This window comes from Phallusia mammillata, chromosome 6 (genome assembly GCF_965637545.1).
Source record: "Phallusia mammillata chromosome 6, kaPhaMamm4.hap1.1, whole genome shotgun sequence".
Taxonomy (NCBI): Eukaryota; Metazoa; Chordata; class Ascidiacea; order Phlebobranchia; family Ascidiidae; genus Phallusia; species Phallusia mammillata.
The window spans coordinates 12,180,587-12,207,335 of NC_137257.1; the positions used below are offsets into that span (position 1 = coordinate 12,180,587).

Here is a 26,749-nt window from a genome sequence, read left to right on the forward strand (position 1 = left end):
ATTGACTTTACAATAACAAACTTTCTCATTGTTTTCTCTTAAAATGCATTATTTACAACTTTGCATGTGTGGGGACCCATGAGTTTCTGCGTGCAGAAACAACCAAGGTTATAAAAAACAGTGGATAATATGGGACCCAATATAAAATAAGTATAGGAAATATATTAATGTTTCAAAATAGGTTATAGTGTATATGCAAGAGAAATATGTGCTAAGCCACCCTTCTAGTTTTATTTTAGTTTTTATTTTAAAGGCTGCTTGTTCATGTTTATTACTGAGAATTGGAGTTGTTACGGACAAGGACAAAATTAGTGTGTGTTCTTGCCTTGCACTGTGTTGAAGTTTGACTTTAACTGTGTCACACTCACATCGAACAAATGCAAGTTAAATTGACCCGTCTCCGCAATATCACTTTCTTGGCCCGCGCATGCACTAAGACAGACGTCTTAAATTAAATTGCTTTGAGGGCCAAAAACAAACTTTAAGTCGAGGGCCGCACTTTTGAAACATATGTTATGCAGTGTACAATGACAACAAAATTTGACGTAACTAATGTAAACTATACATGAACAATCGCAATTGCTGATGTTACCGTATATACTCGCCGATAGGTCGCGCCACCGTATAGGTCGCACTATTAGATTTTTGTTAAAAAAGTGTAGTTTAGAGTTGACTCGCACATAAGTCGCACTGAAAATCTAGGGATTTAAAAGGTCCTTTCCCTAGCTTTTTTGCATGAATAACTGGTGCAATTGGTTGTTTTTTAGCATTGAACTGCATTGCATTGAAACCGCAAAACTATGTTTTCTCAACAAAGAGGGAAAATCCAACGCACGCTAAGCCGTCACAAGTGCGTGTGCGCTCATGAAACTGTCTCGCATTGGTATGTGCGTGCACGAGCGCATGCACCCGTATTCGATAGCACATTTCCACTAGAATTCGCGTCTATAACGCGCACCCTTAATTTTTCATTGAAAATTAGGATAAAATTTTGCGCGTTATACTCGAATAAATACGTTATATCCGCCCATTAAGCCGACCGGAAAATACGGTACTTGCAATAGCCGAAAACTTTTAATTTTGTTCCGACTTGGTGGCGATTTGCGCTTATGTCGAGCGGATAGGTCGCACCTATATTCTTTTTGTAAATATAAGGAAAAAAGTTGCGACCTATCCGCGAGTACATACGATAAAATGTTGCATATACCACTAATAGAGAATGGTGTATCATGTCCTTGATCTCACAGGGGATTTCCGAGGGGATTTCCCACTAGGGGCGGGGGGATTTGTAGTTTGTAGGGGGGGAATTTGTGTCACAATATTAATCTCTTACTTGTTTTCTGTGCTATGTGTTATTGCTGCAAATGAGCTGAGAAAAAGAAGTTGTCGAATAATCGATTTAAGGCAGCAATGCAGAAAGTGGTTGTACGAAGAAATTTCGAAAAACTAAAAAAAATACATAGCTTTGCACTTGTTTACAAATTACTGTGTAAGTCTAGGTCACTTGATTGAGCTAACTGTGACGTAGTTTTGTTTGTGTGATATCATGTGATTTAGACAATGCTAGATTTTTCGATATATTCTTGAAGGTTATGCGGGCTATAAAATCCCGCGTGTCAGCAATAATTAGTGTTAGATCGTTGGTAATTGGCCAGTCAAAAATCAGTTTGAATTTCTTTTAGGCTACTTAAAGTAAGGATTGTTAAGTGTGAAGCCTCCATTAAGTCTTCAAAGTCTTGTGCCAGTGATCACAACAATTAAACAAAATTTATCTCAGCAGTGTTTAAAAGGAGTTTTACCGTAGGTTTTACTTGACATGAGTGTCCAAAAGAGAAAATACAACAATTCATGTCGTGAATATGGATTCACATGCATCAATCAAAATGGAAAGGAGAGATCTAAATGTGTAGGCTACTATGTAATAAAGTTCTGTCAAATGATTTTTTGAAACCAACAAAGTTAAAACAGCATTTACAAAATTTTTACTCACAATATAAGGATAAAAGTAGAAGCTTTTTTGAGCGTCACGCTTGTGCTTTGAAAAAGATGAGACTAGATTCAAGTGGGACATACTATGAAACAAACACAAATGCAGTTGAAGCTTCTTACTTTGTTGCTTTGCAAATAGCGAGGCACAAAAAACACATACAATCGGTGGAGATTTGATAAAACCTTGTGCTTTAAAAATAGTTGAACTTGTGCTTGGAAATGAAGATAGGAAAAAAGTTTAAAAACTTATTTCCCAACCCATTGATAGCCGCTAAATAAAAAAATTAAGCTCTTTACGTCCCCTAATCTCCCGAGGTTGTCATTTGCGTTGGTAGAGCTACTGACACCATGACGCAAATGACGCGGTTTTAGCGGCTATAAATGGAGATGGTCGATTATCAATTTCACTTTGATTTAAACTTATTTAGTTGCAGAAACTGACTCTAAATTAGAATATAGAATTACTTCCAGTTGTTTGCGGTCCCCACAAAATTGCCTCACGGAGCCCTAAAGCACCGCGTACCCCAGTTTGAGATCCGTTGGATTAGCCTTTTTTGCGATCCAATTGCTTCTATTGCGGAATACATTTATAATATTCGGAAGTTACAGCGACACGAGAAAACGTTAGATACGATACCCTCATCCTTGTTAATTAACTTTCTGCGTAGGCTTCTGTTTAGTCTACTCTAAGCACATATCACGGGTCGCCAACCTTTGCCACTCTAAAAACTATTCGGATCAATTTCAAATTGTCACAGAAAAAACACTGGGAGCCGCCCTTTTTAAGACCTTTTAAATTTGAAATGAAATGCCACTGTAAAAACGTTTTTATATCTCACGACATTCGACTTTTGGTTGTTAGTTAATTCCTTGCATATTAGGTAGCCTACACAGATAAGGCAAATGGAACTTCCCACGTTCCCATGTAGCATCGAACGCTGTGTTTTCTTGAGACACGGATTTTTATTTCTGTATTTAACGCGCACACACACTGCAAAACGAAACAGTAACCTTGTGCGTTAACCTGCGCGCCGCCAGTTTACCTCTTTACGTTTCATGGTATAGACGCGATTGTAGCTAACTACTAGAAATTTTCTCCGTTGGTACATTAACTTCATAGTATATTTATATTTTTTTCTTAAATTCCTGACTTTTAAGTACATTTTAACATTTCTCCCTGACGCAGATTTAAACACTAAATTCCCTGACATGTCAGGGAAAATCCTGACGTATGGCAACCCTAGTTTATGTTCGGTCTGATTCGGCCAAATTTACGGTTTCGGCCCGATCCTTTTTGGATGGGTTCGGTTGATCACCAGTTGTAAACAATGCGAAAGAGAAAGAAGTGTTACGGAATTATTTCGGCAGCTTTGAGAATACGGCTAAAAGACCTTTCAAGTGGCGATGTTAAATCCCAATCGATCTGTTTATGTCTAATTCTATACACCTTAAACCAAAACTGCCTCCCTAATTCGGAAACGGCCCGAACCCTGCAATAACGGCTCACCACTAAGCCAAAGAGAGACCACAAACTGGTTTCACTAATGGGCGCCTTGTTTAAATAAAACGATAAAAAGCATTCGCACAAAACAACTCCGAATTCGACAAGTTCCACTACAAGTCAACGCCAGCAAATACACGACACAAAAATACACAGTGCCACTCGCACGGCGCCCAGAGGAAGACTGACCATGCTTCCTTCTCAAGCACGTTTTACCACATCAATTACGTTGATTAACAAATCACGTGATTCCAAGAGGCACATCCGGGTATCGCAGAACCAACAAGCGTGAACACGCAACTGGCACATATGAGGCGAACGTATAAAACATAGGAAAAGCATCATGTGTAACAAGAACCATTAAGTGAAGATACTGTGTGGTGAGAATCATACGCAAAACAATTAAATGAAGGAATGAGTGGCGAAACATAACAACGATTAGACAAAACAATTAAGTGAATAAATGAGTGGCGAAACATAACAACGATTAGACAAAACAATAGCGAAACACAGGATAATACACTGTAAAGAACATTATGTGCATGAAGGTGTGTAATGATCCGAACAAATATAACAAAGTATAACGTGAAAGAATAAGTGAAAATACGTGTGTGAAGGTAAAGTATTCAAAAGACGCGTCATAAATAAAACGTGATTAAAATTCGACACAGAAGCACGAAACAAAGCCAAAAACTATTAAATTTTTATTTCTGTCCGCATGAAAAGTTAAGTACAGACCACGTTTTTTGTCAGGTAAGCAGGTGTTGCAAAAAACTGTTTCTCTCGAGTTTTACCTTCTTGGCAATGCCTATCCTCGTCGCATTTGTCCCACAGGTTGGGTTGGTCGTGTAGCGGTTGCGACAAAGTTTGGTGCTTCCCGAAGTTTGGACACAAGATCTCACTATTCGTTCCGAGACCGTTGATTTACTTCTCGTGTACCACGCAAGTGAAATCCCAACTGAGAGAGGAGGAGGTGTACACATTTTCACCATCCAGACAATAATCTTTGAACCCGAGGAAACTGTGGAACCCGAGGACATTGCAGAAACGGAGGAGCCTGCTAGGATTAAGGAGATCTAATTTCAGCTGCCCCACGAAAGGTGAGCAGAATTTGAAGTTATATTCTTGGCTGTTGTTTAATTACTGCTTGCATGTATTTTGTTGAATGTGTATGATCAATAACGGTCAAACTGTCTAAAACAATTCGCCAAGCAACTTGTGGGAATCCTCCCAGTTTACCAGATAAGATTAAATCCGCTGTAAGCCAAGGTACGCGCAGTAAAACGAAATCTAAAGATAAAGAAAAGCCTAATCAACGTACCGTTGCAATACAGAGTCCGTCAGTTGTAACCATGACTACGCCAAGTACTAGTGGGTCCTCAAAACAAACGACGCAAAGCGATAATGTTGTTGAAAATCGCAGTAATAATGACAAATTACGCATCTCGTTGATGAAAATTCCGCCAATTTGGCCTAACCAACATGACATAAAAGAATATTTTGCGTTTTTGGACAAATTTTATGAATCCAATCAAATCAGAGATGAAGCAACTAAATTTCAATTGTTTGTTTCTAACCTAACCCCAACGCAATCAGCCAATTACAGAAATGCTTTAACTGAAGCAACCGCTTCATTAACAGAACCCTACAGTACGCTCAAACGAGAAATAATTGATTCAGTACATGGGGGGTCGAAATTGAATTGGTTAAAGCATTTAAAATCAATTTCGTTCATGTCACCTGACGAGAGACCTTCTGCTCTAATGCAACGTTTAATTGCCGCATGCAAATACAATCCCCAAAATGACGCAGTCACGCGTGATTTGTTGGAAGAACATTTCACATCGCTAATGCCAACAGATGTCCAAAATATCATTAAGGCTCAAAGTTTTGAAACCCTAAAAGATTTGGGAAAATTTTCAGACAAATATTTTGACCCTTATAAAATCAACTCACCCAGGGATTCGAACAATGAACAAATTGCAATGCTAACTGCTAAAATGGATGAAGTGTTAACTTCTGTATCTCAATACAAACAAAACCAGTCACAAATGTATGCCCAACCTCAGGCTGCGCAATTTCAACCCCAAATGAAGCGAAATAACCACTTCAAAAACTACAATCACCAATCGCGCAATTTTTACAATAATTCACAAAACGGCAATTTCCCGAGAGGTTTTGCCAATGGCCCGCGGCAATTTAGGCCCCAAGCGCCCGCCAATTTTAATTCCCAGCCTCGATATTTCCAACCTCAAAATGGCCAACGTTTCCCACCACGGTTTCAAAACCGTGCAAGGTTCAACAGATACCGTCATAACAACTCAGACTTTTGTTACTATCATGATAGATATGGAAAAGATGCATACAGATGCACAAAACCTTTTAAATTTGCGGAAACTCAAAACATAAATGCAATTAAGTCAGTTGGAATTGACATGCACACAAATATGTCCACTTTGTCAAACATAAGTCAAGGAAATGAAAATTTACCTCATGTTTTTGACACGATAAACAATCAAACGTTTCTAATAGATTCAGGAGCCACAAAAAGTTTTATGCCTGTTCTCCCAAATGAAAAGAATAATGACTCACAGCAGCTTTTTGCAACTGCCAATGGCTCACCTGTTAAATGTTATGGCACAAAAGAAATTGAAATTAATATCGGTTTTGGGCCTACGAAGACTACGTTTTACATTTGCAACATAGAATTTCCGGTTTTGGGATTTAACTTCTTGCAAGAAAAACAACTTAACCTTCAACCACATTCCAAAACGCTGGAATGCAGCAAAACAGGCGTAAAAGTTGACCTAATCATAAAACCTGATTGCGGGTCGCGCATGCCCATTTTAAATGAACAAAAGTACCTACAACTCTTGGCTAATTACCCTGACTTGACTAAGACTCCTGACTATCGAGTTCCTGTACGACATCCGGTGAAACAACATTTAACGACAACAGGTCGTCCACCAACCTGCAGGGCACGTAGAGTACATCCCGAGCTTTACAAACAAATGAAGACACAAATTCAAGAAATGTTGAATTCCGGTTTGATTAAAAGATGCAATTCTGAATACGCAAGTCCACTGCAAATAGTTAAGAAGCCAAATTCAAATGACCTGCGAATTTGCGGCGATTTTCGCGAATTGAACAAACAATTAAAGAAAGATAATTATGCACTTCCCTCACTGCGAACGGCCTATGAATTATTACATGGCTCTACCATTTTTTCGATTCTTGACCTTACCTCTGCGTTCCACCATGTCCCAATTCGTCCAGAGGACCAAAAGAAAACTGCCATTCGAACACCCCTTGGCACTTTTTGTTATACGCGGTCCCCTTTTGGATTGTCCACTTCCGCACAGGTGTTTCAACGCCTTATCGACCTTGCCCTAGGTTCATTGCAATGGTGCTATGCGTATCTTGATGGCATAATTGTGTATAGTCGCAACGAAACTGAGCATATGGAGCATTTAAACAAGGTCTTTCAAAAGCTCAATGAATACGGGTTGCATTTGAACATTGACAAGTGTCGCTTTGGCCGCAAACAAGTCAAATTCTTAGGCCACTTGGTGACGCCAGAGGGCATACAGCCAAACCCAGACAAAATTGCGGCGATTAAAAACTTCCCTCAACCGGCCACGACCAGACAATTAAGACGGTTCATCGGCATGTGCCAATTTTTTGCTCCTAGTGTGCCATTGTTGTCACGTAAGCTAAAACCGCTCTATCAATTGCTTAATGGAAAAGATCCCCGTAATAAAAAGATAACTTGGAATGGCACATTACAGGAAGCGTTTGAAAGCGTCAAACAAGCCCTTGCGAATTACACCGCCCTCGCTTACCCTCACCCAAACGGGGAACTAAGTTTAATTACAGATGCGAGTGATAATCCCGCTGGAGGTGTACTTCAACAAACAGTAGGAGACGAAACTCAGCCATTGGGATTTTTCTCAAAATTGTTCAACAAAACGCAAACGAAATATTCGGCGTTCGATAGAGAACTCACAGCCATCGTGTTTTCAATAAAGCATTTCCGTTATTTTCTTGAAGGTCGAAAGTTCACCGTATATGCAGACCACAAAGCAATTGTTGATGCATTTAATGCAGACAAACCGCGCGAAAACGCAAGACAATCCAGAGCTCTAGCGTTCATCTCTGAATATACCAGCGACTTACGTTTCCTACCTGGTGCTTCAAATGTGGTAGCTGACACAATGTCACGCCCCAACATAAATTCTATTTTCAGACATGCTGCAGAAATTGACTGGCAACAAATAGCTATTGCTCAAAAGCGTGACCAAACCCTGCAAGATTTTTGCAAATCAGATCATTCCCTTAACCTGGTTAATAAACCGATACCAGGTGTACCTGACTTGACTTTACTGTGTGATACTTCAATCCCTGGAACAAACAGGCCTTTAGTACCCACAGGATTCAGGAAATTGATTTTTGACAATGCCCACAACCTTACCCACTGCGGTGTAAAAGCAACGCTTAGACTAATTTCTTCCAAATACGTATGGCCGTCCCTTCGTCGTGACGTCACAACTTGGTGTAAGACGTGCATAATTTGTCAACGTACAAAAGTTGTAAGACACACTGTAACTCCCTTTGTCAGATATCCTGTTGTGTCAGATAAATTTAAAAACATCAATGCTGACGTCATTGGACCGCTCCCAGCATCCGCAGGTTGCTCCTACATATTTGTAATAATAGACAGGTTCACAAGATTTCCTGTAGCGATCCCACTAAGCAACATCAGAACAACAACCCTTTTAAATGCACTCATGCATAACTGGATAAGTAACTTCGGCGTACCGGAAGTCTTAAGTACAGATAGAGCCTCAACGTTTTGTGGCAAGGCGTGGAAGGAAGCAATGCAATTCTTAGGAATTAGACACATAACCACTACTGCTTATCACGCTTCTGGTAATGGATTTTGTGAGAGAGTGAATCAAACAATTAAAAAGAGCCGATGGCCAGAGCATAGTTGTGCAGTTTAATGTCACGTGTTATGAATTGATAAAACGCACCGCTAATGTAATTGGTCACAACAGTTTTAGCCCAATAGCAGTTAACTTAATTTGCTTGCTGTCCAAAATGGTTACTTAGAGTAATGTGTTTGTTGCTAATAGAACTTGAAATTATGAGTAAAGGTTGTTATTATTACTTTCTAACGACTTGTTTTGTTTCTTAAACATTCTATTTGAATAAGCATGTTGATTGAATAAACAAACTGAGGTGCAAAACCCTTGTTGATCGATACTCATGACATTGATTGATGAAGAAAACTCTGAAAGTGAGGACGAAAGTACAGGTAGCCTTTATCTACCACACGTAATACCGCTTGGCGTGCCACCGCGCCGTCCGCTGGTTTATTACAGAAACGTATACAGAGACTGGTGCGCTAGACTGTTTGTTCTAGCAGACTATTTTGAACTCCCGCCTAGGGAAGAATTCATTGAAAGTGTTTTGACTAAAGACATTGCCGTGCAAATAAGTTCATTCAATACCAGAAGGTATATCACCACAACGTATAGCTTCAATCAACTAATCATCAGAGATCCAGACGAGGCTGATCGTTATCACGATCTATACGCTATACGTAAATTTACCAACATAAGCGCTGTGTTGTTAAGCAGGTTACGAAGGCCATTTACTACACCTTTGTACCCACAAAGTATGTTTTGTCTCGTGCTGTGATTGGACACTGCTTTCTGTCGAAGCTTGTCGTAGCTTCCGAGCATGGCTCGATACACGTACGTACTTTTTATTATTTCCCCACGAGGAATGAATGCTATGCGAATGATTACCTCCATCAATATACTCCTGAGTACCATCTCAATTTTAAGGTTTAGTCTGAACATCGGCTAGCTTGGGGGCATACCTACATTAAATCACAACTTGATGTTCTACTTTATGAAACGTATTCATTTTTTGTACAATTTTTATCGAATATGGTCAGCCAAGACTACCAGTTCAATTGCGAAGTTTATTGCCTGCCCAATTTTAACAAATAATAATAAATTCGATTCTCAGGCAATAAATGCGCTGCTCTACCGCGATTAAATGTTCTATTGTTACACATCAAAACTTATGTGTGAAATAAATGTCATTGTTATTTCGGTATACTGCTTGTTATTTTGTTGTTTCAGAAGTGACGTGACTTTCAACCGCTATTGTGATCAAGAGCAAAGGACATTCAAATTCACCATACTGACAGACACCGAATTTCAGCGATTCAGGTGTCTGAAGACTGGAGAATCAATCTCCAGAAACAAAACGTTACGCTCGAAATGCGATAATCAAACTCGATAATTAGTGTGGTGTAAAAGCGAATGTTGTTTGTTTTTGAATGTATAAGTTTAAACGTTTTTAATGCCTAATGCAGACAATATCGTATTTGTTATGTTACTTGTGCATCGTTGTGTAGTTGATCCAGAAATTTTCAAAAATCAACAAATTTTCAATTGCGTACTGTTTTCTGTTGTGTATGATATATATTTTCTTGTGTGCCACTTTTATGCCCAATCCCGCAATGACCATATATTGCTCATTGCTCAAAAACATGGCCAGGGGGTATTTTGTAGCGGTTGCGACATAATTTGTGCAAACTTTGCAATAGTTGTTTACCAAAGTAGCTCGTTTTTGACTCGCTAGCTCAAAGCTTGCGAGGAAGTTAAAATGTATAGCAACCAAATCCAACTGTATTGACAAATCATGTTCGGACTTTGTAATATTTCCTGTCGCAGTTAATTAGGATGCAGATGCAACTTTGTGATCTGGTGTTTATGTGCTTTAACCGTATGTTTTGTCTCGTGCTGTGATTGGACGATGCTTTATGTGGTAATTGTGCAAGAGCCAATCGCAAGAGCACATGTGTACGATTTAACGCCTTTATCCGGAGTATATATATAAACCGCACTCGTTCATTTCGATCTTTTCTCTTGCCTCTCTTTCTGTCCCTGTTCCTTCTTGTGCCTTTCAGAAGTAATAAACAAACGAACCGAAATGCAAGACACGTGTGTGGAGTTTCCAGGACTCCGGTCCTGACAAGCCCAGGAGCTTGGGAGGTTAAGGACGGTGGTATACCTTCTTTAATTTGTAGTGACGCGGTTGTAACCTTGAGACTCATCAGCGAACATTTGTAGTGACTCGGTTTATAGCTTGTACCGAGACACCTTATTTAACACTACAGTCGTTTGTTTCGAAAGGGGGCGAAAAGCATTTATTCGAGAGCGGAAATATTGGGCAAGAGGTTCATGCGCGGTCTTCAAGTACTGGTAATGCTACTCTCACAATTTAACAACGCAATAGGTTTGCGCTATGAGCCTCACTAAGTTTATAGTGTAAATTGCTGCCTCAAGATTCCTTGGAGATAAACTCCAGAACGCACCACTTGTATAATCCGTTGACCACATTGTTGGTTTATTTGATTATTAGCGACAGAAATGTTTCAAGAAGTCTTATTCAAATAGAATCCAATTAACATTAACAGCAATTAATAATAGCCTAAGTGTTGCAAAGAAAGATAAAAGGAAAAGCCGTTAAACCTGTATTAATCTCCATACTAAAACCTAACTAAACATTCATTTATTCGAATGAATGTTAGCGCTGACACTAGCCCCTTATAGTGAAGGCACTAGTTTGTCTATGTTCAATTAACCGATGAACTAATTTGTTTTAATTAGACCTTATGGGTCGCTGGTCGCAAAAAAAGGCCAGGCGCTTTCAAGTTAAATTAAAAAACTTTGTTATTTTCCTAGTTGCTGTTAAAATTTCTAAATCCAGAGGCTTCAAGTTAAATTAAAAACTTTACAATTTCCTAGTTGCTGTTAAATTTTCTAAATCCAGAGAGGCTTCAGGTTAAATTAAAACTGTAAGCTATAATTTTAATAATGATCTCCTTTTGATGTTTGCTGATGATATGACTATCATAGGCCTACTTAGAGCCTAAACTGTAAAAGACCTGCAAAAAAGTGTAACTAAGTGACATTGTTACTAACGTGAAAGACGTAACTTCAATTGCACGTTTGTGGTTGTGGTTGTTCGTTTTTTTTATCGCACTTACGTCGACCGCTTTAACGAAGGTTTGCACGCCGCATGTCCTTCACATTTCATTGCATGGAATTAGTAATACACAAGCTATAACACTAAAAAATTCACCTGTAAAGTTGGCAGCACTCAATTTTCACTTCGAATATTACCGACACAAATTAGTTTTCACACAACACAGCATATTGTTTGTTATATAGTCTTGAGCTTCTGGGTAAATCTTGCATAGCCTACAGCGTGGAACTGGTCAACTGCTGCTGTTTGTTTTTATTCTTACAGGCATTCTTATGACTGAATACGCGTCCCTCAACCAAGGTTTGCAATAAGTCACCAGCTGCTGTCAATCAATCTTTACGCCATGCCTTGTTTTTTTGTTGTATTGTTATTTTTTTGTTTTATTTATTTATTTGTATGCATTTTCACTTATTTTAGTGTTCCAATCAAGGAGTCGAAGCGGAACTGAACCCGAACCCGCGAACCGGTTTGAGCAGTTAATTTCATTAAACTCGAACCGAACCCGAACCGCTAATTACGATTTTCGAAAAACACGAACCGGAGTTGAACCCCATATTTCGTTTGGGTTTGGACCCGAACCGGAACCGAACCAGTAAAAAATGCAGTCTGTTTTGGATTTTGTGATTTTTTCAAAACTGCGCACTGAAGAATACACGAGATAGCACTTATTGGGCGTGTCAAAACTAACATTGCACAGACAAAATTATTTTGGAGTGTGATATGGCCAGGTAGTTGATGGGTAGAATTAAATTAAAACGAATAAAAATAAAACGAATAACCGGTTTAAAAACCGCAAACCGGTTCGGACCGGATAATTTGCCCAAACCGGAAAAAAACCCGAAACCGAAAATATACATTTTTGAAAACCTGAACCGAACCCGAACCCTTATAAACAAAACCAAGTGAACCCGAACCGAACCTGAACCGATATGACAAGCGGTTCGACTCCGTGGTTCCAATTATTTAATTAAAAAAAATCAGCGTCATTCAATATAGATGGCTTCTTTATTCAAATAACTAGTTACACGGTAACTTCAAATGGTAATATTAAATTGTAAGCAATTTTGTGTGTCCTTTCTTCCGGCGCTTGAAATTAAAGGACAATTTTGTGTGTCCTTTCTTCCTCTTTCGCTTACACGGGTGGTTAGTTTATACTTTAGAACACATGGCGACACAATTGCACTAAAAACAATCACCAAGCCGGAAATAGCTGCGCAACGTTGAGACGTTATGGGGCGCAAAAAAAGTGGAGGGCACAATTGGTGGATCATGATTAAACGCTCTGCAGCTACACCGCATTATAAAGCGTTATGTGGCAGGAGCTCACCAGAAAGTGAGTTTGGCGCACTGTGAGTATAACACGACTGGGGGGGGGGGGGGGGGACGTTGGTGGGACCAGTCGAGGGGGGCCTAGAATCTAACCACCCGTGTTAGGAAGGAAGGTGGGGTTCGACAGGAAAAGAAACCACCGAAAGAAATCAAGCGCCTGAAGGAAGAGCACGCACACACACATACACATACACACACACACAGACAAAAAAGAACAGAAAATAACTACAAAAAAGCAACAACAAAAATGCGGAAATAAATGCATTTGAATCGGTTGTCGTCAGCCCAGCTCACTCGGGACGCATGGCAAAAGGACGCTTCAAACTTGTAATTCCCCTGCAACAATAAAAAAAACACGGCAGCAATTTACCAGTTCCAGGTTGTAGCCTATGCAATATAAATCAGCACATATACAGGACTAACTTATTACTTGACGGTTTGCTGTGTTTGTCTAAAACTTATGTGATAAAACTTGTGAAATCTTAAAGAAAACAAAAACACTGCAAACTTGTGAGCGTGAGTGGTTAATATTGGCATACAACCGATGTTTTTGTTTTCTTTTTTCATGGGTTCGAACCCAAGACACTACCGGGGGACGAATCCCCATCAGTTTTTTTATGTCTGTATGTGGGTCAGGCGCGCCAGACCATTCGGCCAAGTCCCTGCCCATACAATCGAAGTTAGTGCACATGCAAGCACGCATGAAGACAGCGCTACCAGAACCGGTGCTAGTGGATTTGTAAACGCAAACAAAGCAAAAAAAACGTGCACTAAGCCAGGGATCTAAAGATCGCATAATTTGCTCACACCAGAAAAAAACCCGAAAAGATATTTAGGAACGTACGTGACGAACCCGATCCTCTTTCGCCTGTCGAACCCCACTCTCTTTGCCCACCGATGGTTAATTTTAAAGATTGTCGTGATTGATCCTGCCAACGCGATTGTATCGCTATTATATGCTTTTTTATTAAAGCGAAATAAACTTAACCCAACTCAACTCACTACAAACGATGAAAAGTATCAGTGCCGTGCAGAAAAGAGAAGTTTTTTTGTCTTTTGAAATCATACTACCTTGTATTGAAATTATCGTATTTCGTCAATGTTAGAATTTGGTCAAGCTGTTTGTTACGCGATCATCCGTGACGTTCTCACGTTCCAAAACCATAGATAACTTAATTCAGTTATCTATGCCAAAACTGACCAGAATAAAAATGAAAAAAAGGAATCCTAAAACGAGAGAGCGTCATGGATGATCTTATGGCGTAATCATTCATGCATGTTGAAAACAACAACGCGAACAAAGGGCTAGGGCGAAGTAGTATTGCCCATATTGCCGAACGCCGTGTTTGATTGTCAGTTGATGATAGACGTAATTTGTTCAATACTGTTGGCAATTTGGTTTACAAAATACTATGCTATTATATCTGTTTACAGGGCCGATCTGCGCTAACAAGAAACTTGTTTATGGAGTAAACGAACCTAAAAGTTAACAATATGTCATGGTTCCCTTGGCCAGATTCAATCAAAACAAGAGCTTGCAGATATTTGTTGCAGCATTATTTAGGTCAGTTTTTGGAGGTAAGTTGCTACAAGTTATTGGGTTGGTAAATAAATATGCGAGCATACAACTGTTGCATAGACTTGATGTGCAAAAGTAATATATTGATACATGCATGTGGATTGATTGCAAGTATTTCAGTGACCTTTCATTGAGCTGTCTATAAGGCAGATTTTAGGTTAACACCTTAAAAACATGTGCTTTTCAATCATGATTAAAATTTTAATCTTTCACTGCCAGGTGTAAAAAACACACACAGTCAAAACTAGCCTCAAATAAACAAACGAGATAAACCTGCAATTGTAATCACACATTTTAACATTTTGACCAATTAATGTGAGGAGAAAGAACAAAATGCTATTTAAGGATTATAATGAATAAAAAAATGAGCATTTAGACATGAAAGCTGTAGTTACAAATCATTGCAACATGTCTCTTAAGCAACTTATTTTTTGTGCATTATAGCCTTAAACATTCCTTGTTTTATTTATTGGTGTAAGTTTCTTTTTCCCAAATTATATATATATATATATATATATATATATATATATGTACAAAGTGATGTTAAGGTGCACCAAGCGATATGAAGGTGCACAAAGCAATATAAATGTGAACCAAGCGTTGTAAAGGTTCACCAAGCGTTGTAAAGGTTCACCAAGCCAAATCATGGTGCACCAAGTGATATAAAGGTACACCAATTGCTATAATGGTGTGCCAAGCGGTGATAATAAATAATGCATCAAGCAATCCTATAAATTTGAGATCTAATTGGTTATTTGCTCATTTATTTTATGGTATATATCAGGGGTGTTGAACTCAAACAAATTTGAGGGGTAAAAACAAACTTTTAATTAAGTTGATGGGCGCAGTATTGAAACAATTGTTTTGGTGTAACATGACAACAACAAAATGGCACAATTAAAAAGTTAAATGTTTATTAATGCCATTTACTACATTAAAAAAACATTATTTTAATAAATAACAAACATATGTACAGTGTAGCAGATGTGCTTGGGTCTGATAGGTATTTAATCTGAGTAAAACACATTTTGACATCTCTGGTGTATATAGCAATTGGTTAAACTTGGCAAAGAACATAAAAATTACAAATAGGAAACAGACATGGGGCCATTCGTCATTCGTATTCGAATGCATTCGAATACAGGTTTTGGCACCTTCATGCTGTATTCGAATGATTTTGGCTTTCGTTCGATAGTGCATGAATACAATTCGAATAGTTGAAGTTAACTTTTGAACCAACAATTCATGAATACAAAAACTTGAGTAAATTTATTCGAATACAATTCGAATTGTTGTAGGTTTTTGCCAACCTAAGAATTTGCAAATTCGAATACACGATATTATTTACGAATACAATTCGAATTGTTGTCGGCCTTTGGCAAGGTAACAATTCGTAAAATCGAATACATGACTACATTTGTACGAATACAATTCGAATTGTTGTCAGTCTGTGGCTACGTAACAATTCGCAAAATCGAATACATGACCACATTTTTACGAATATAATTCGAATTGTTGTCAGCCTTTGGCACTGTAAGATACGTAAAATCGAATACATGACTACATTTTTACGAATACAATTCGAATTGTCGATTACCTCCAGACTAGAAGTAGTCGAGAATATTTTGCTACATATTTTTGCCAAATAGATTCGAATACAATTCAAATTGGCAGTGAATGTGACCTGATTTGACAAAGTTTTTGTTTATATTACGAAACAATGGCATATAGAAGTTTAATTGTGACGTTACATAAATGGAATTGTGTTACAAAGATTGCAACATTGGGTTGTTCTCAGCACATGACAGGTGTAGCGTGTTCATGAACCAAACATTTCATGTAAATTTGGTGAAATTTTTATAACGGAGACTTAAATCAGTCAAGCTAATGTGGCAAAAAAGCTCGTTTGTTTACATTTTTACCAATAAATTTGCAATTCATGAACCCATGTTACTTTTTGATCGAATACCTTTTAAGTTTCAGGGCATTTTATTATGGGTCCCCTTCCCTGAAGGGGACACATATTGATTTTACTCAAAATGTTTTTGTTTTTTTCTTTTTTTTTCTTCTCCCCAAAGTTTGTCCGACTCGTTTTTCCATCAAATCCTTGATGGATTTGGATGAAATTTACACAGATGGTAGATGTAGTTATGTAGATGTGCATCCCACTTTGTTTTTGTTCATAACCCCAGTATTTACCCCGCTAGCCCCCTAAAATGGGTATTTTTTCCCCAAAGTTTGTCCGACTCGTTTTTCCATCAAATGTTTGATGGATTTGGCTGAAATTTACACAGAAGGTAGATGTAGTTATGTAGATGTGCATCCCACTTTGTTTTTGTTGATAACCCCAGTATTTACCCCGCTAGCCCCCTAAAATGGGTATTTTCCCCCGAAGTTTGTCCGACTCGTTTTTCTATCAAATGTTTGATGGATTCAGCTGAAATTTACACAGATGGTAGATGTGCATCCCACTTTGTTTTTGTTGACAACCCCAGTATTCACCCCGCTAGCCCCCTAAAATGGGTATTTTCCCCGGAAGTTTGACTGTGTCATTTTTCTATCAAATGTTTGATGGATTTGGCTGAAATTTACACAGATGGTAGATGTAGTTATGTAGATGTGCATCCCACTTTGTTTTTGTTGATAACCCCAGTATTTACCCCGCTATCCCCCTAAAATGTTTTTCCCCCCAAAGTTTGTCTGACTCGTTTTGCCATCAAATGCTTGATGGATGTGGCTGAAACTTATACAGATGGTAGATATAGTTATGTAGATGTGCATCCCACTTTGTTTGTCTGGATAGCCCTAGTATTTACCCAATACAATTCGAATTGCCGAACTGTAAAATGTGCGTAGAATTCATGAATACGAATGCATGCCTTGGTTTATTCGAATAGTATTGGAATTACTTGTCGTTGTAGTTTGGTCAACAATTCATGAATACAAATACTTGACTCGTTTTATTCGAATGCCATTCGAATTGCTGTCGCTCAAAAATTACCAAAGTATTCATGAATTCGAATACAGTCATGCAGGTATTCGTAAAGTATTCGAATACAGGACGCGTGTATTCGACCCCATGTCTGATAGGAAAGCCACCTTATTAGTTGACTTTTTATTGTTTGTGTTGAATTTATTAAATGCATTTGTTACTTATTACTGATTTGTCATTCCAAGCATTAAAATAACTGCACCCTATTGATACTGTTATCGATTTGCACATAAACTTGTGAGGACCAATTTATTTCTGCCTACAGAAACAATTACGCCATTCAATGTTTTGTAACGAAAGGCACCCAATTAAAATTAGGAAATTTTTGTGTATCTGTTGCAAGTACGACTAATGTAGTTTGTGATTAATGAATAATTGACATGTAATAAATTGCAAAATTAAGGACAGCCACCTTTCTTAGACAGTGTATTTAGCAGTATGCAATTAACCATATGATTTTGTTAAAAAATAATAACGTATGGTTGGAAATTTACAATCATTATGCAATTAACCAGATTTGTATTGTTAAAGCAATATATAAATAATGATTTACCAGCTTTAATAGTTCTTTTCTAAAAAAGGAAAAGCTGAAATTGGAACAGTTAAGCTTTGATTTGTTTAATGGAAAGGGAACAATCAATGATGTATTTCTTGATGTTTTTTCAATAAATGATAAACTGAAAGAGTTCAACATCCCAATTGAGCTTACCGTTGGAAAAATTCAGCACATTTCTGTGTCAGTTCCATGGTCAGCAATTCTCAAGTGAGTTTAAAGGTTTTTTTGCATGCCACATGCACATGGGTTTTTATTTGTTGCAGCCTTATGTCAAGCAAACTGTGTGCTTGTTGATTTTGTCTGTATTTATATGTGTGTTTTAATTTTACTCGATTTGTTTGTTTTTCCTTCTGTAGTTTGACCACCTTCTTCTGCCATTAAGTGTCCAAAAGATTTAGATGAAATTTTCACAGATGGTAGATATGTTTGTCTTAATAACCCGAGTATTTACTTCGCTAGCCCTCAAAGTGTAAAATGTTCTTGCAGGGCACCACCAATGAAAGGTTTCTGCGGTGTTATAGTGTAATAAGTAAGGCAATTATTTTTTGACTTGTCAATAAAAGTCAAAATTTTGTCAAAATTTTTAGAATAGGTCAAAAAATTTTAAAATTGTTTACAAAGTCACAATTTTTTACAAAGTTAAAATTGTTTACAAACTGCACGGTCGTGATGTTGTAGAGGTTGCACTGTCAGTGCACTTTTTATTTTACACTTTGTAGCCTACTTTATACTGTTGTAAATGGCCTATTGTCTACTTATTGTGAATCATAAACCATCAAGTGAGTGAAATAATTAGGTTGATATGGCGTGATGCTCAACACACCTCAAAACGTGCAAAATTTTGGTAGGTCCCAAATCATTTTATGGCAGCTGTAGGTTAGGTGCAGCTCTTGCTGCGGTTTTGCTTTAGACACTTCATGTATCGTTTAGAGTTTAGACAAATGTATCGAATAATTTTCGTTGTGTCTTAGCTGCAGTTTTTTGGCAGTGATTTTTAATTAGCTCATTTTCCTTTTCAGATGAGCCTACAGCCATATTTTAACTTTTTGTACAATAATGCGTAATTTAACTGCTTGAATTCTTCATAGGTCAAAATTTGTCAAAATTTTCAATTTGTAGGTCAAAATTTTTCATTTTTTAGGTCAAAAAATAATCGCCCTAGTAATAAGGCAACCAGACATATTTTACTTTTGTTTGTGGATTGCTTGTTGGACATGTTTGCAAATGACAGTTGGGGTGATAGAAGCATTAACGAAAAACCTGTAGTGGTCAAAATTTTAAACATTGGCAGATTTGGACAAGATTTCACAGGACTGTTTATTTGGGCATTGTGGTGTTATATTTTAAACATTTAAAGTTGGCGAGTTATTTAAACAACAAATGGACTGGAATTGGTGTAGTTTGTAGAATATGCTATTTATAGGTGTTAAATGTTGTAATGTAACCTGTAGCCCCAACATTTACCCCAGTAGCAAACTGTGTGCTAAATTGTTTGTCTTTGTTTATGTATTTTAATTTTTACTGTACAATTTATAATTTTAGATGTCATTTGTTATGTTTAACCTTGTAGCCTCAATGTTTACACCTGCAGCCCCCTAAATTGGATGAGTTTTTAAACGTTGTCTTTGTTTTTGTCCTTTTTTTCTTTTTTTCTCTGGTTTGTTGGGCGCGTTTGGTCAAGAAAGAGTGCTTCAAATTTACACAGATGTTAGTTATTTATCCATATTTGATCCTCCTAAAGTTTGACCCAAGGGTTCACCCATAGGCCCCCAAAATGTAAAATTTTTAAAACAGCTGCACTGACCTACGTACAGGATCTAGGAGTTTCATGCTTTGTTATTTGGTGCAATAAAAGATATTCTAAATATTTTTCAAATTTTTTATTGGATTTACCCATTTTGCACCCCTTTAACCCCGAAATAATTGGTTTTAGTTTTTCCAGTCCACTAGGTCAGAAATGCAAGCCTGTTATATGTGCTAAAAGGTAAAATTAAAGTAAAAATGTTTGCAGTGGTTCATACTCATTTAGTGTCCAAAATTTTGGCTCAATAGCCACATGGTTATACCGTATATACTCGCCGATAGGTCACGCCACTGTATAGGTCACACTATTAGTTTTGTGTTAAAAAAGCGTAGTTTAGAGTTGACTCGCACATAAGTCGCACTGAAAATCTAGGGATTTAAAAGGCCCTTTTCCTAGCTTTTTTGCAATAACTGGTGCAATTGGTTGTTTTTAGCATTTAACTGCATTGCATTGAAACCGCAAAACCATGTTTTCTCAACAAAGCGGGAAAATCCAATGCACGCTGAGCCGTCACAAGTGCGTGTGCACTCATGAAACTGTCTCGCATTGGTATGTGCGTGCACAAGCGCATGCACCCGTATTCGATAGCACATTTCCACTACAATTCGCGTCCATAACGCGCACAGCCCATAATATGTGTCAACAGGAAAGCCCAAGAGCGTAATTCACTGGTTTACAATTGCGGCGATTTAATGCATATCGGGAGATCGCTGCTTGATGTGTGGACGGGCATTTTATGGGGGCAGTCTTTTTGATGATTGGATCAGTGCAGTAATGCTATGTTGTTGATTAACATAAAGGTAAAAAACTACATGTCTTCTAAAGAACTTGTAGGAAACGCAGAACACAGTTGAGAATGATTTTTTGTCACAACATAGCTTCTTTAATTTTTACACATATTCTCCAGAAACAATACGTAATTTAAATATAGATTGGGAGACTGTATTGTTAATCACTAAAGACTGCGTGCTATTAAAAACCGTGTCAAAAGACCTTTAAATGGTCGTTCTGCGACTATACGGCACTAGGCCACTGAAGAACAATTATATAACATTAATGATGCAAAAAGAATATGGACAAAACTTTTTTAAGTTGTATATAAGCTATTGCTGCCAGGCATAGTATCAAGTTTAAAGAGCTCTTCTGGCAAGTGTGATTTTATTCCGACGTTTCGATGTCCTATACAGGTCGTCTTCATCAGGGTAAATAACACTGAATGGGACTAGTACAGTGCACGATAAACAAAGGAAAAAAGAATAGAAGGCAACACGTCACAACGCAACGAAAACACCGCGTGATAAGAAATGATTGGCCCTCTAATCTTTAAGCAGGTGCCTGTAGCAAGCTGGAAGCATCACGTCTGTTTTGATGTTCATTGTGTTGCCCCGTTGGTGAATATTCCATGACTCAAGAAATAGTATTTTCCTGTAGTCAGGCTCCCAGGCCACAACAAATGCCGCATTGAAATCAATACGGTGGCCTTGTGATACCGCGTGATTGGACAGGGCCGACTTCTTCGCGTCGCTGTTGGCAACATCCCGTTGATGTTCTTTTCGGCGGGTGTTGAGTGACCTTCCAATCTCCCCGATATATGTTAACGGACACTCGGCGCAGGGAATAGAATATACAACACCATGTTGTTCAAGGGTGACGATGCGGCATCTGTTGTGGCCCGGGAGCCTGACTACAGGAAAAGACTATTTCTTGAGTCATGGAATATTCACCAACGGGGCAACACAATGAACATCAAAACAGACGTGATGCTTCCAGCTTGCTACAGGCACCTGCTTAAAGATTAGAGGGCCAATCATTTCTTATCGCGGGGTGTTTTCGTTGCGTTGTGACGTGTTGCGTTCTATTCTTTTTTCCTTTGTTTATCGTGCACTGTACTAGTCGCATTCAGTGTTATTTACCCTGATGAAGACGACCTGTATAGGACGTCGAAACGTCAGAATAAAATCACATTTGCCAGAAGAGCTCTTTAAACATTTTTAAGTTGTGTTAATGCTTTCTAATAATTTGTCCCTAAAAATCTAAAAATAACAGCAACATTGATTTACCGTAAATCTGCACAAACACATGTGTGGGGATCCATTCGATTTTGTATGCAAAAACAATCATATATGTAGATCAAATGATGTGTATTGTAGATTGGTAAATATAGAACATATAAAATGAAAGTATATCAGAAAGCCACCTTTCTAGTTAACATTTGTATAGATTGTAGAATGCGCCTTTTGTACAAGCCAATTGTTGTGTTTTATCCTGTAGCCCCTCTGTACACTTCATTAACCCCTTTAAAATGGATGAACTGACTAAAGTACATCAGCTAGGAGTTTTATGCTTTGTTGTTTGGTGCAATGTAAGGTATTGCAAAGAATTTTGTATGTTTACAAAGGATTTACCAATTTTCACCCCTTAAACCCCAAAATATTTGTTTCTGTCTAACGCTGGTTTGTTGAACGTGTTTGGTCAAGAAAGAGTGCTTCAGATTTATTTAAATTTACACAGATGTTAACTATTGATCCAAATTTGATCCTCATGAAGTTTGAAGTTTAACTCTGACTGACCCAGTGGTTCACCCACACGCCCCCAAAACGTAAAATGTTTAAAACTGCTGTACTCACTAAAGTACATGAGCTAGAAGTTTTATTATGTGTAGGTCAACTTATTCGTGTTTTGAAACGCAGAGCAACAACGCAGCACGATTTGTTACATGTGTGTAACTGTTAGCATGAGCCCAGCTAAGCTATCGTATTGTTGGTGTGTAGAAACTTCTGCCAGGGAACGCTATGTACAGATTAAAAATCATAATTCAACAAACAAAGGGCTATTAAGGAAAAAAAATGTTGAAACTTTGTTAAAAGTTTAAATAGTTTGACTTGTCCATTTTCCACCTCCAGAAAACAATGCGCAACACTATTCCAGTTTAACAACGATTGTGCCCTATTTTTACTGTTACCAAATTGCATGTGCACATGTGTGGGGACCCATTAGGTTATGCTTGCAGATACAATTAAGTTATAAAGTGCCAGGAAAAAGATAGGGACCAAATGAAATGTAGGTGCCAAATATATATCCATTATAAATATTGTAAATGGTATATGTGATACATCGTTAAATATGATGTAGTGTATATAAACTGGCAATATATATGAAAACCACTATTCTAGTTCTTTGTTGTTTTGTGCAATATAAGGTGTTGTAAAGAATTTTGTAACTTTTAATAGAATTCACCTATTTTCAACCTTTAAACCCCAAAATATTCATTTCTGTCTAACGCTGGTTTGTTATATGCGTTTGTTCAAGAAAGAGTGCTTTAAATTTGTTTAAATTTACACAGATGTAAGCTATATTAGATCCAAATTTGATCATGATGAAGTTTGAACCTGATGACTCAGTGTTTCACCCACAGGCCTGACAATGCAGACACTTCTTCCCTTTAAAAGTTCTATTTTCCTGTTTTACAATTTTCCCTTAATTGGTCAAATGATTACATTTACAGTCCATAATATGTGTACACTGTCGGTCAGATAGAAGTCGCAAGGGAGTAATTCACTGGTTTACTATTAAGGTGGCAGAGTGGGAATGCTCAGCTTGACGTCCGGACAGACGTTTTATGAGACAGTTGTTTCGGTGATTAGAAATTAGCTGTTTTTGTGCAGCAATGCAATGTCGTTTTGCTAAGTTATCACGGACATTTTCGGTTTTAACGAAGGTTTCACACCTATGACATGATTTAAACTCGATAAACAGGCTTTGGCCTTATATATGTCAAGCAAAACTTTGTTGATCAACATAAAGATAAAAATATAACTTTTTTTTCAACTTTTTCGAAAGATGAATGATCTTTAAATTCTCATTGTCAGCTTGGCCGTCACATGACCACGAGTCACTGAGGGTCAACTTGTAGGTATCACTGAACACAGTATAATAGCATGATTATAAACGACAAATTTGTTAAATATGCAATCTGATGGATGAAACGCCTGTTCAGTATTTTTTATGATCATTATACTGATCACTGTGTTTCACCTTACAACAGCAAACTTACTGATGGTTATCTGTTCCAATGCATTTTTTTAACTTTGTCTGTATGGGGACCCAAAAGTTTCTGCCTGCAGAAACAACTAAGGTTATAAAGGATGGTAAATAATATGGGACCCATTTTAAATCAAATATCCAGAATATGTTAACGTTTCAAAATAGGTTATAGTGTGTATGCAATGACAAAATGTGCTAAGCAGCCCTTCTAGTTAGGATTGTACTTTGCCACAATTAGTCAGTTTTCCGGATTAACTGGTTCAGAATAAATGACACAAATTGCAGAGTTGTTACTTTACAGTTTACACCAGGGGTGCTCAACCTGTTTTTGACTCAAGATCGACTTTTGAGCTATCAAACTCTCGGGATCTACCATTCCAGTTGATTAGCAAAGGATAACTCGCATGTTTCCCAACCCAGTTTTTACGTTTTTCCCGTTTTGTGTATAATTTGTTTTACAGTGCAATGAGAACTATTTATAAACTTGATACTAATCTTTAAAATACAATATTGAGAAAAAAGTTTAGACAAAAACACCCATTTAATTGAAATAAAGAGAGCAACTACCAGTACAAAATAACAAATACCACTGCAACTACTACTTTTGTGACATAACAATGAGCCTTCTGAGTATTTGTGGTGTGAACATATCGACATATTCTGATAAATAAATTTTATTATGTGGTCATCTATGTGCAAAGACACTCTTCAAAAACGTGTTACAAAACAACTATACATTTTATATTATTATCTGCATCCCTCGTGATCGACTTGATATCAGTCCGAGATCGACTAGCCGATCGGGTTGGGCACCCCTGGTTTACACTCTCCAGTTGGCTGTTTTGTAGCTTAGTCTCAGTGGTATCTAGTATCCAAGTATATGAAGGACCATTGTGACTATTTTTTCTTTTTTTTAAGTGAAAATAGTACCATTGAGGTTAATGGGCTGGAAATGGCTTTTCAACCAAGATATATCCAAACTATCAGTCCTTCTGGCATGACAGAATCATTTTTCAACTCCCTTCAAAACATGACCACTTCAATGGAGCTTGCACAGCAGTGTTTTAATGATGAAAAGGTGATAAATTTTAAAACTTCAGTAAATGCCTTTGTTACACCCACATATTTCATAGATTAAAATCTATTATTTTTAAACAAAAGAATACTAGTTAAAGTTAACCATATGACGTTGTGCAACAGGAAAATGACTCCGGGAAACTGTTTGAAGGTTTGGAGCTATTTTCACAAATGATTGAAACAGTTTTAGCAAAAATAAATGTCACCTTTACCAATATCAAACTAAAATTTGAACACTTGTCAAGTAATGGTGACCCAAGAACAGGTTTGGAGGTACCATAGACATTTTTATTGGAATACTTGTGTTTACACAGAGTAGCTATGTTTGGGTTTTGCGCAGATTTGCATTGATGTTGTGAAATACTTTGATGAATCTGGTGCATTTAATGCCAAAGGAAGTTCCGACAAAGATGAATGTAAAGAATCTGTCAAAATGGTGTCTTTGTCAGTTGCTTCAAAGTGTTTTATTTTGGGCAATATCTCTGTGTTCCTAGATTTATTTGATTCCAATGCTTCAATGAAATCTGGTAAGATTAAAAAAAGAATGCTATTATGGTATAACTCAGTGCTCTTCAACCTTTTTTGGTTTGGTGAACCCTTAAAGCTGTTGTGACGAACTCGTGCACTCTGTTTACTTAAAAGATAAACTGAGGTAAAAAGCGATATGAAATATCATTTTGCATATCATCATCTCTAACACTTTCAGTGCGGTTGACATAAATTAACGTCACTCTACACTCTGCGCAAAATGTCTTTTGACGTTGATATACGTAAACCACACTGAAAGTCATAGACATCAACATTTCAAAAAATACAGAGATTCTTTTATACATCAGTTGAAACCTACATATTTTTTCTAATAACCTGAAAGTCAAATATTAATGGTTCATTAAAAGTTTGTGATGCACCCTTGTATACCTTTTTGTACTGGTGCACCCCATGCCTATTTTGGTGCACCGTGCACACCAGTTGAAGAGCACTGGTATAACTAACTAAAATAATTTAAAACAGCACTAAAAATCAGTATTACAATGTGTCTATTTATTTAAACGTAAGTGGAATAGTCAGTCAAAAATTCTAGCCAATAAAAGGTTGAAAAACAGGCTTACAGGAACCTGAATAACATTAACAAACATATACTCATTGTAAGTGTAGCAAACAATGTACATGGTTAACAAATAACACAATCTAGCATAAATTTTAGTATATAGTGACCAGTTTTGGGAAAGTCCCCCTTTTTGTGTGTAGTTTTGCCTCAATAAATTGTATTAGTCTTTTTATTTGTTGATTGTTAAAACATGCCTGTGATCTAGATCAGGGGTCACCAAACTACGGCCCGCAGGCCGGATCCTGCCCGCGAGGTCATTTCATCCGGCCCACAACCAGCTTTTTTGGTTTGTCAAATCGTATTGATAACTTTGTAACTTTCAAAAATAAATCTACTCCTCACGAAAGTTTTCCTGTGTCAATATGTAGAATAATATTACACAGTTTTATAGGATCATAATGCCCAGGATTGATCAAAAGCCGGTATGTTACGTCACAGACAAGACTACAAGCGTCAATTGTGCGCAAACAATTGCCTTCTTTTGTTACTTGTGACGTAATATGCAAGTATTGCTTGTAATGTGAGGCGACCTATATAATTTAACAGTCGCATCACCAGGTTTTAAATGGGATTGTAAAAAGACCATATCTTGGCGCATCTAGAAATATCGCCTTGCAGCTAAGTTAAAGGAAAGACGGCGCTAGGACATGAAAACTATGTGGCCCGCGCGAATCAATTTTAATCTAATCCGGCCCGCAGC

At 37.6% G+C, this 26,749-nt stretch overlaps 1 protein-coding gene across 1 annotated transcript in view; it reads left to right on the forward strand.

Annotated features, from left to right (window-relative positions):
- Positions 1 to 14,123: 14,123 nt before the first annotated feature.
- Positions 14,124 to 26,749, forward strand: part of LOC145233718 (autophagy-related protein 2 homolog B-like) — a 64,354-nt gene continuing 51,728 nt past the window's right edge. Inside the window, exons 1-6 of the mRNA XM_080098494.1 lie at positions 14,124 to 14,258; positions 14,324 to 14,467; positions 18,042 to 18,223; positions 24,783 to 24,942; positions 25,065 to 25,214; positions 25,282 to 25,468. Of these exons, the coding sequence (XP_079954620.1) occupies positions 14,384 to 14,467; positions 18,042 to 18,223; positions 24,783 to 24,942; positions 25,065 to 25,214; positions 25,282 to 25,468 (763 nt within the window). The 5' untranslated portion in view covers positions 14,124 to 14,258; positions 14,324 to 14,383. The remainder of the gene's footprint in view (positions 14,259 to 14,323; positions 14,468 to 18,041; positions 18,224 to 24,782; positions 24,943 to 25,064; positions 25,215 to 25,281; positions 25,469 to 26,749) is intronic.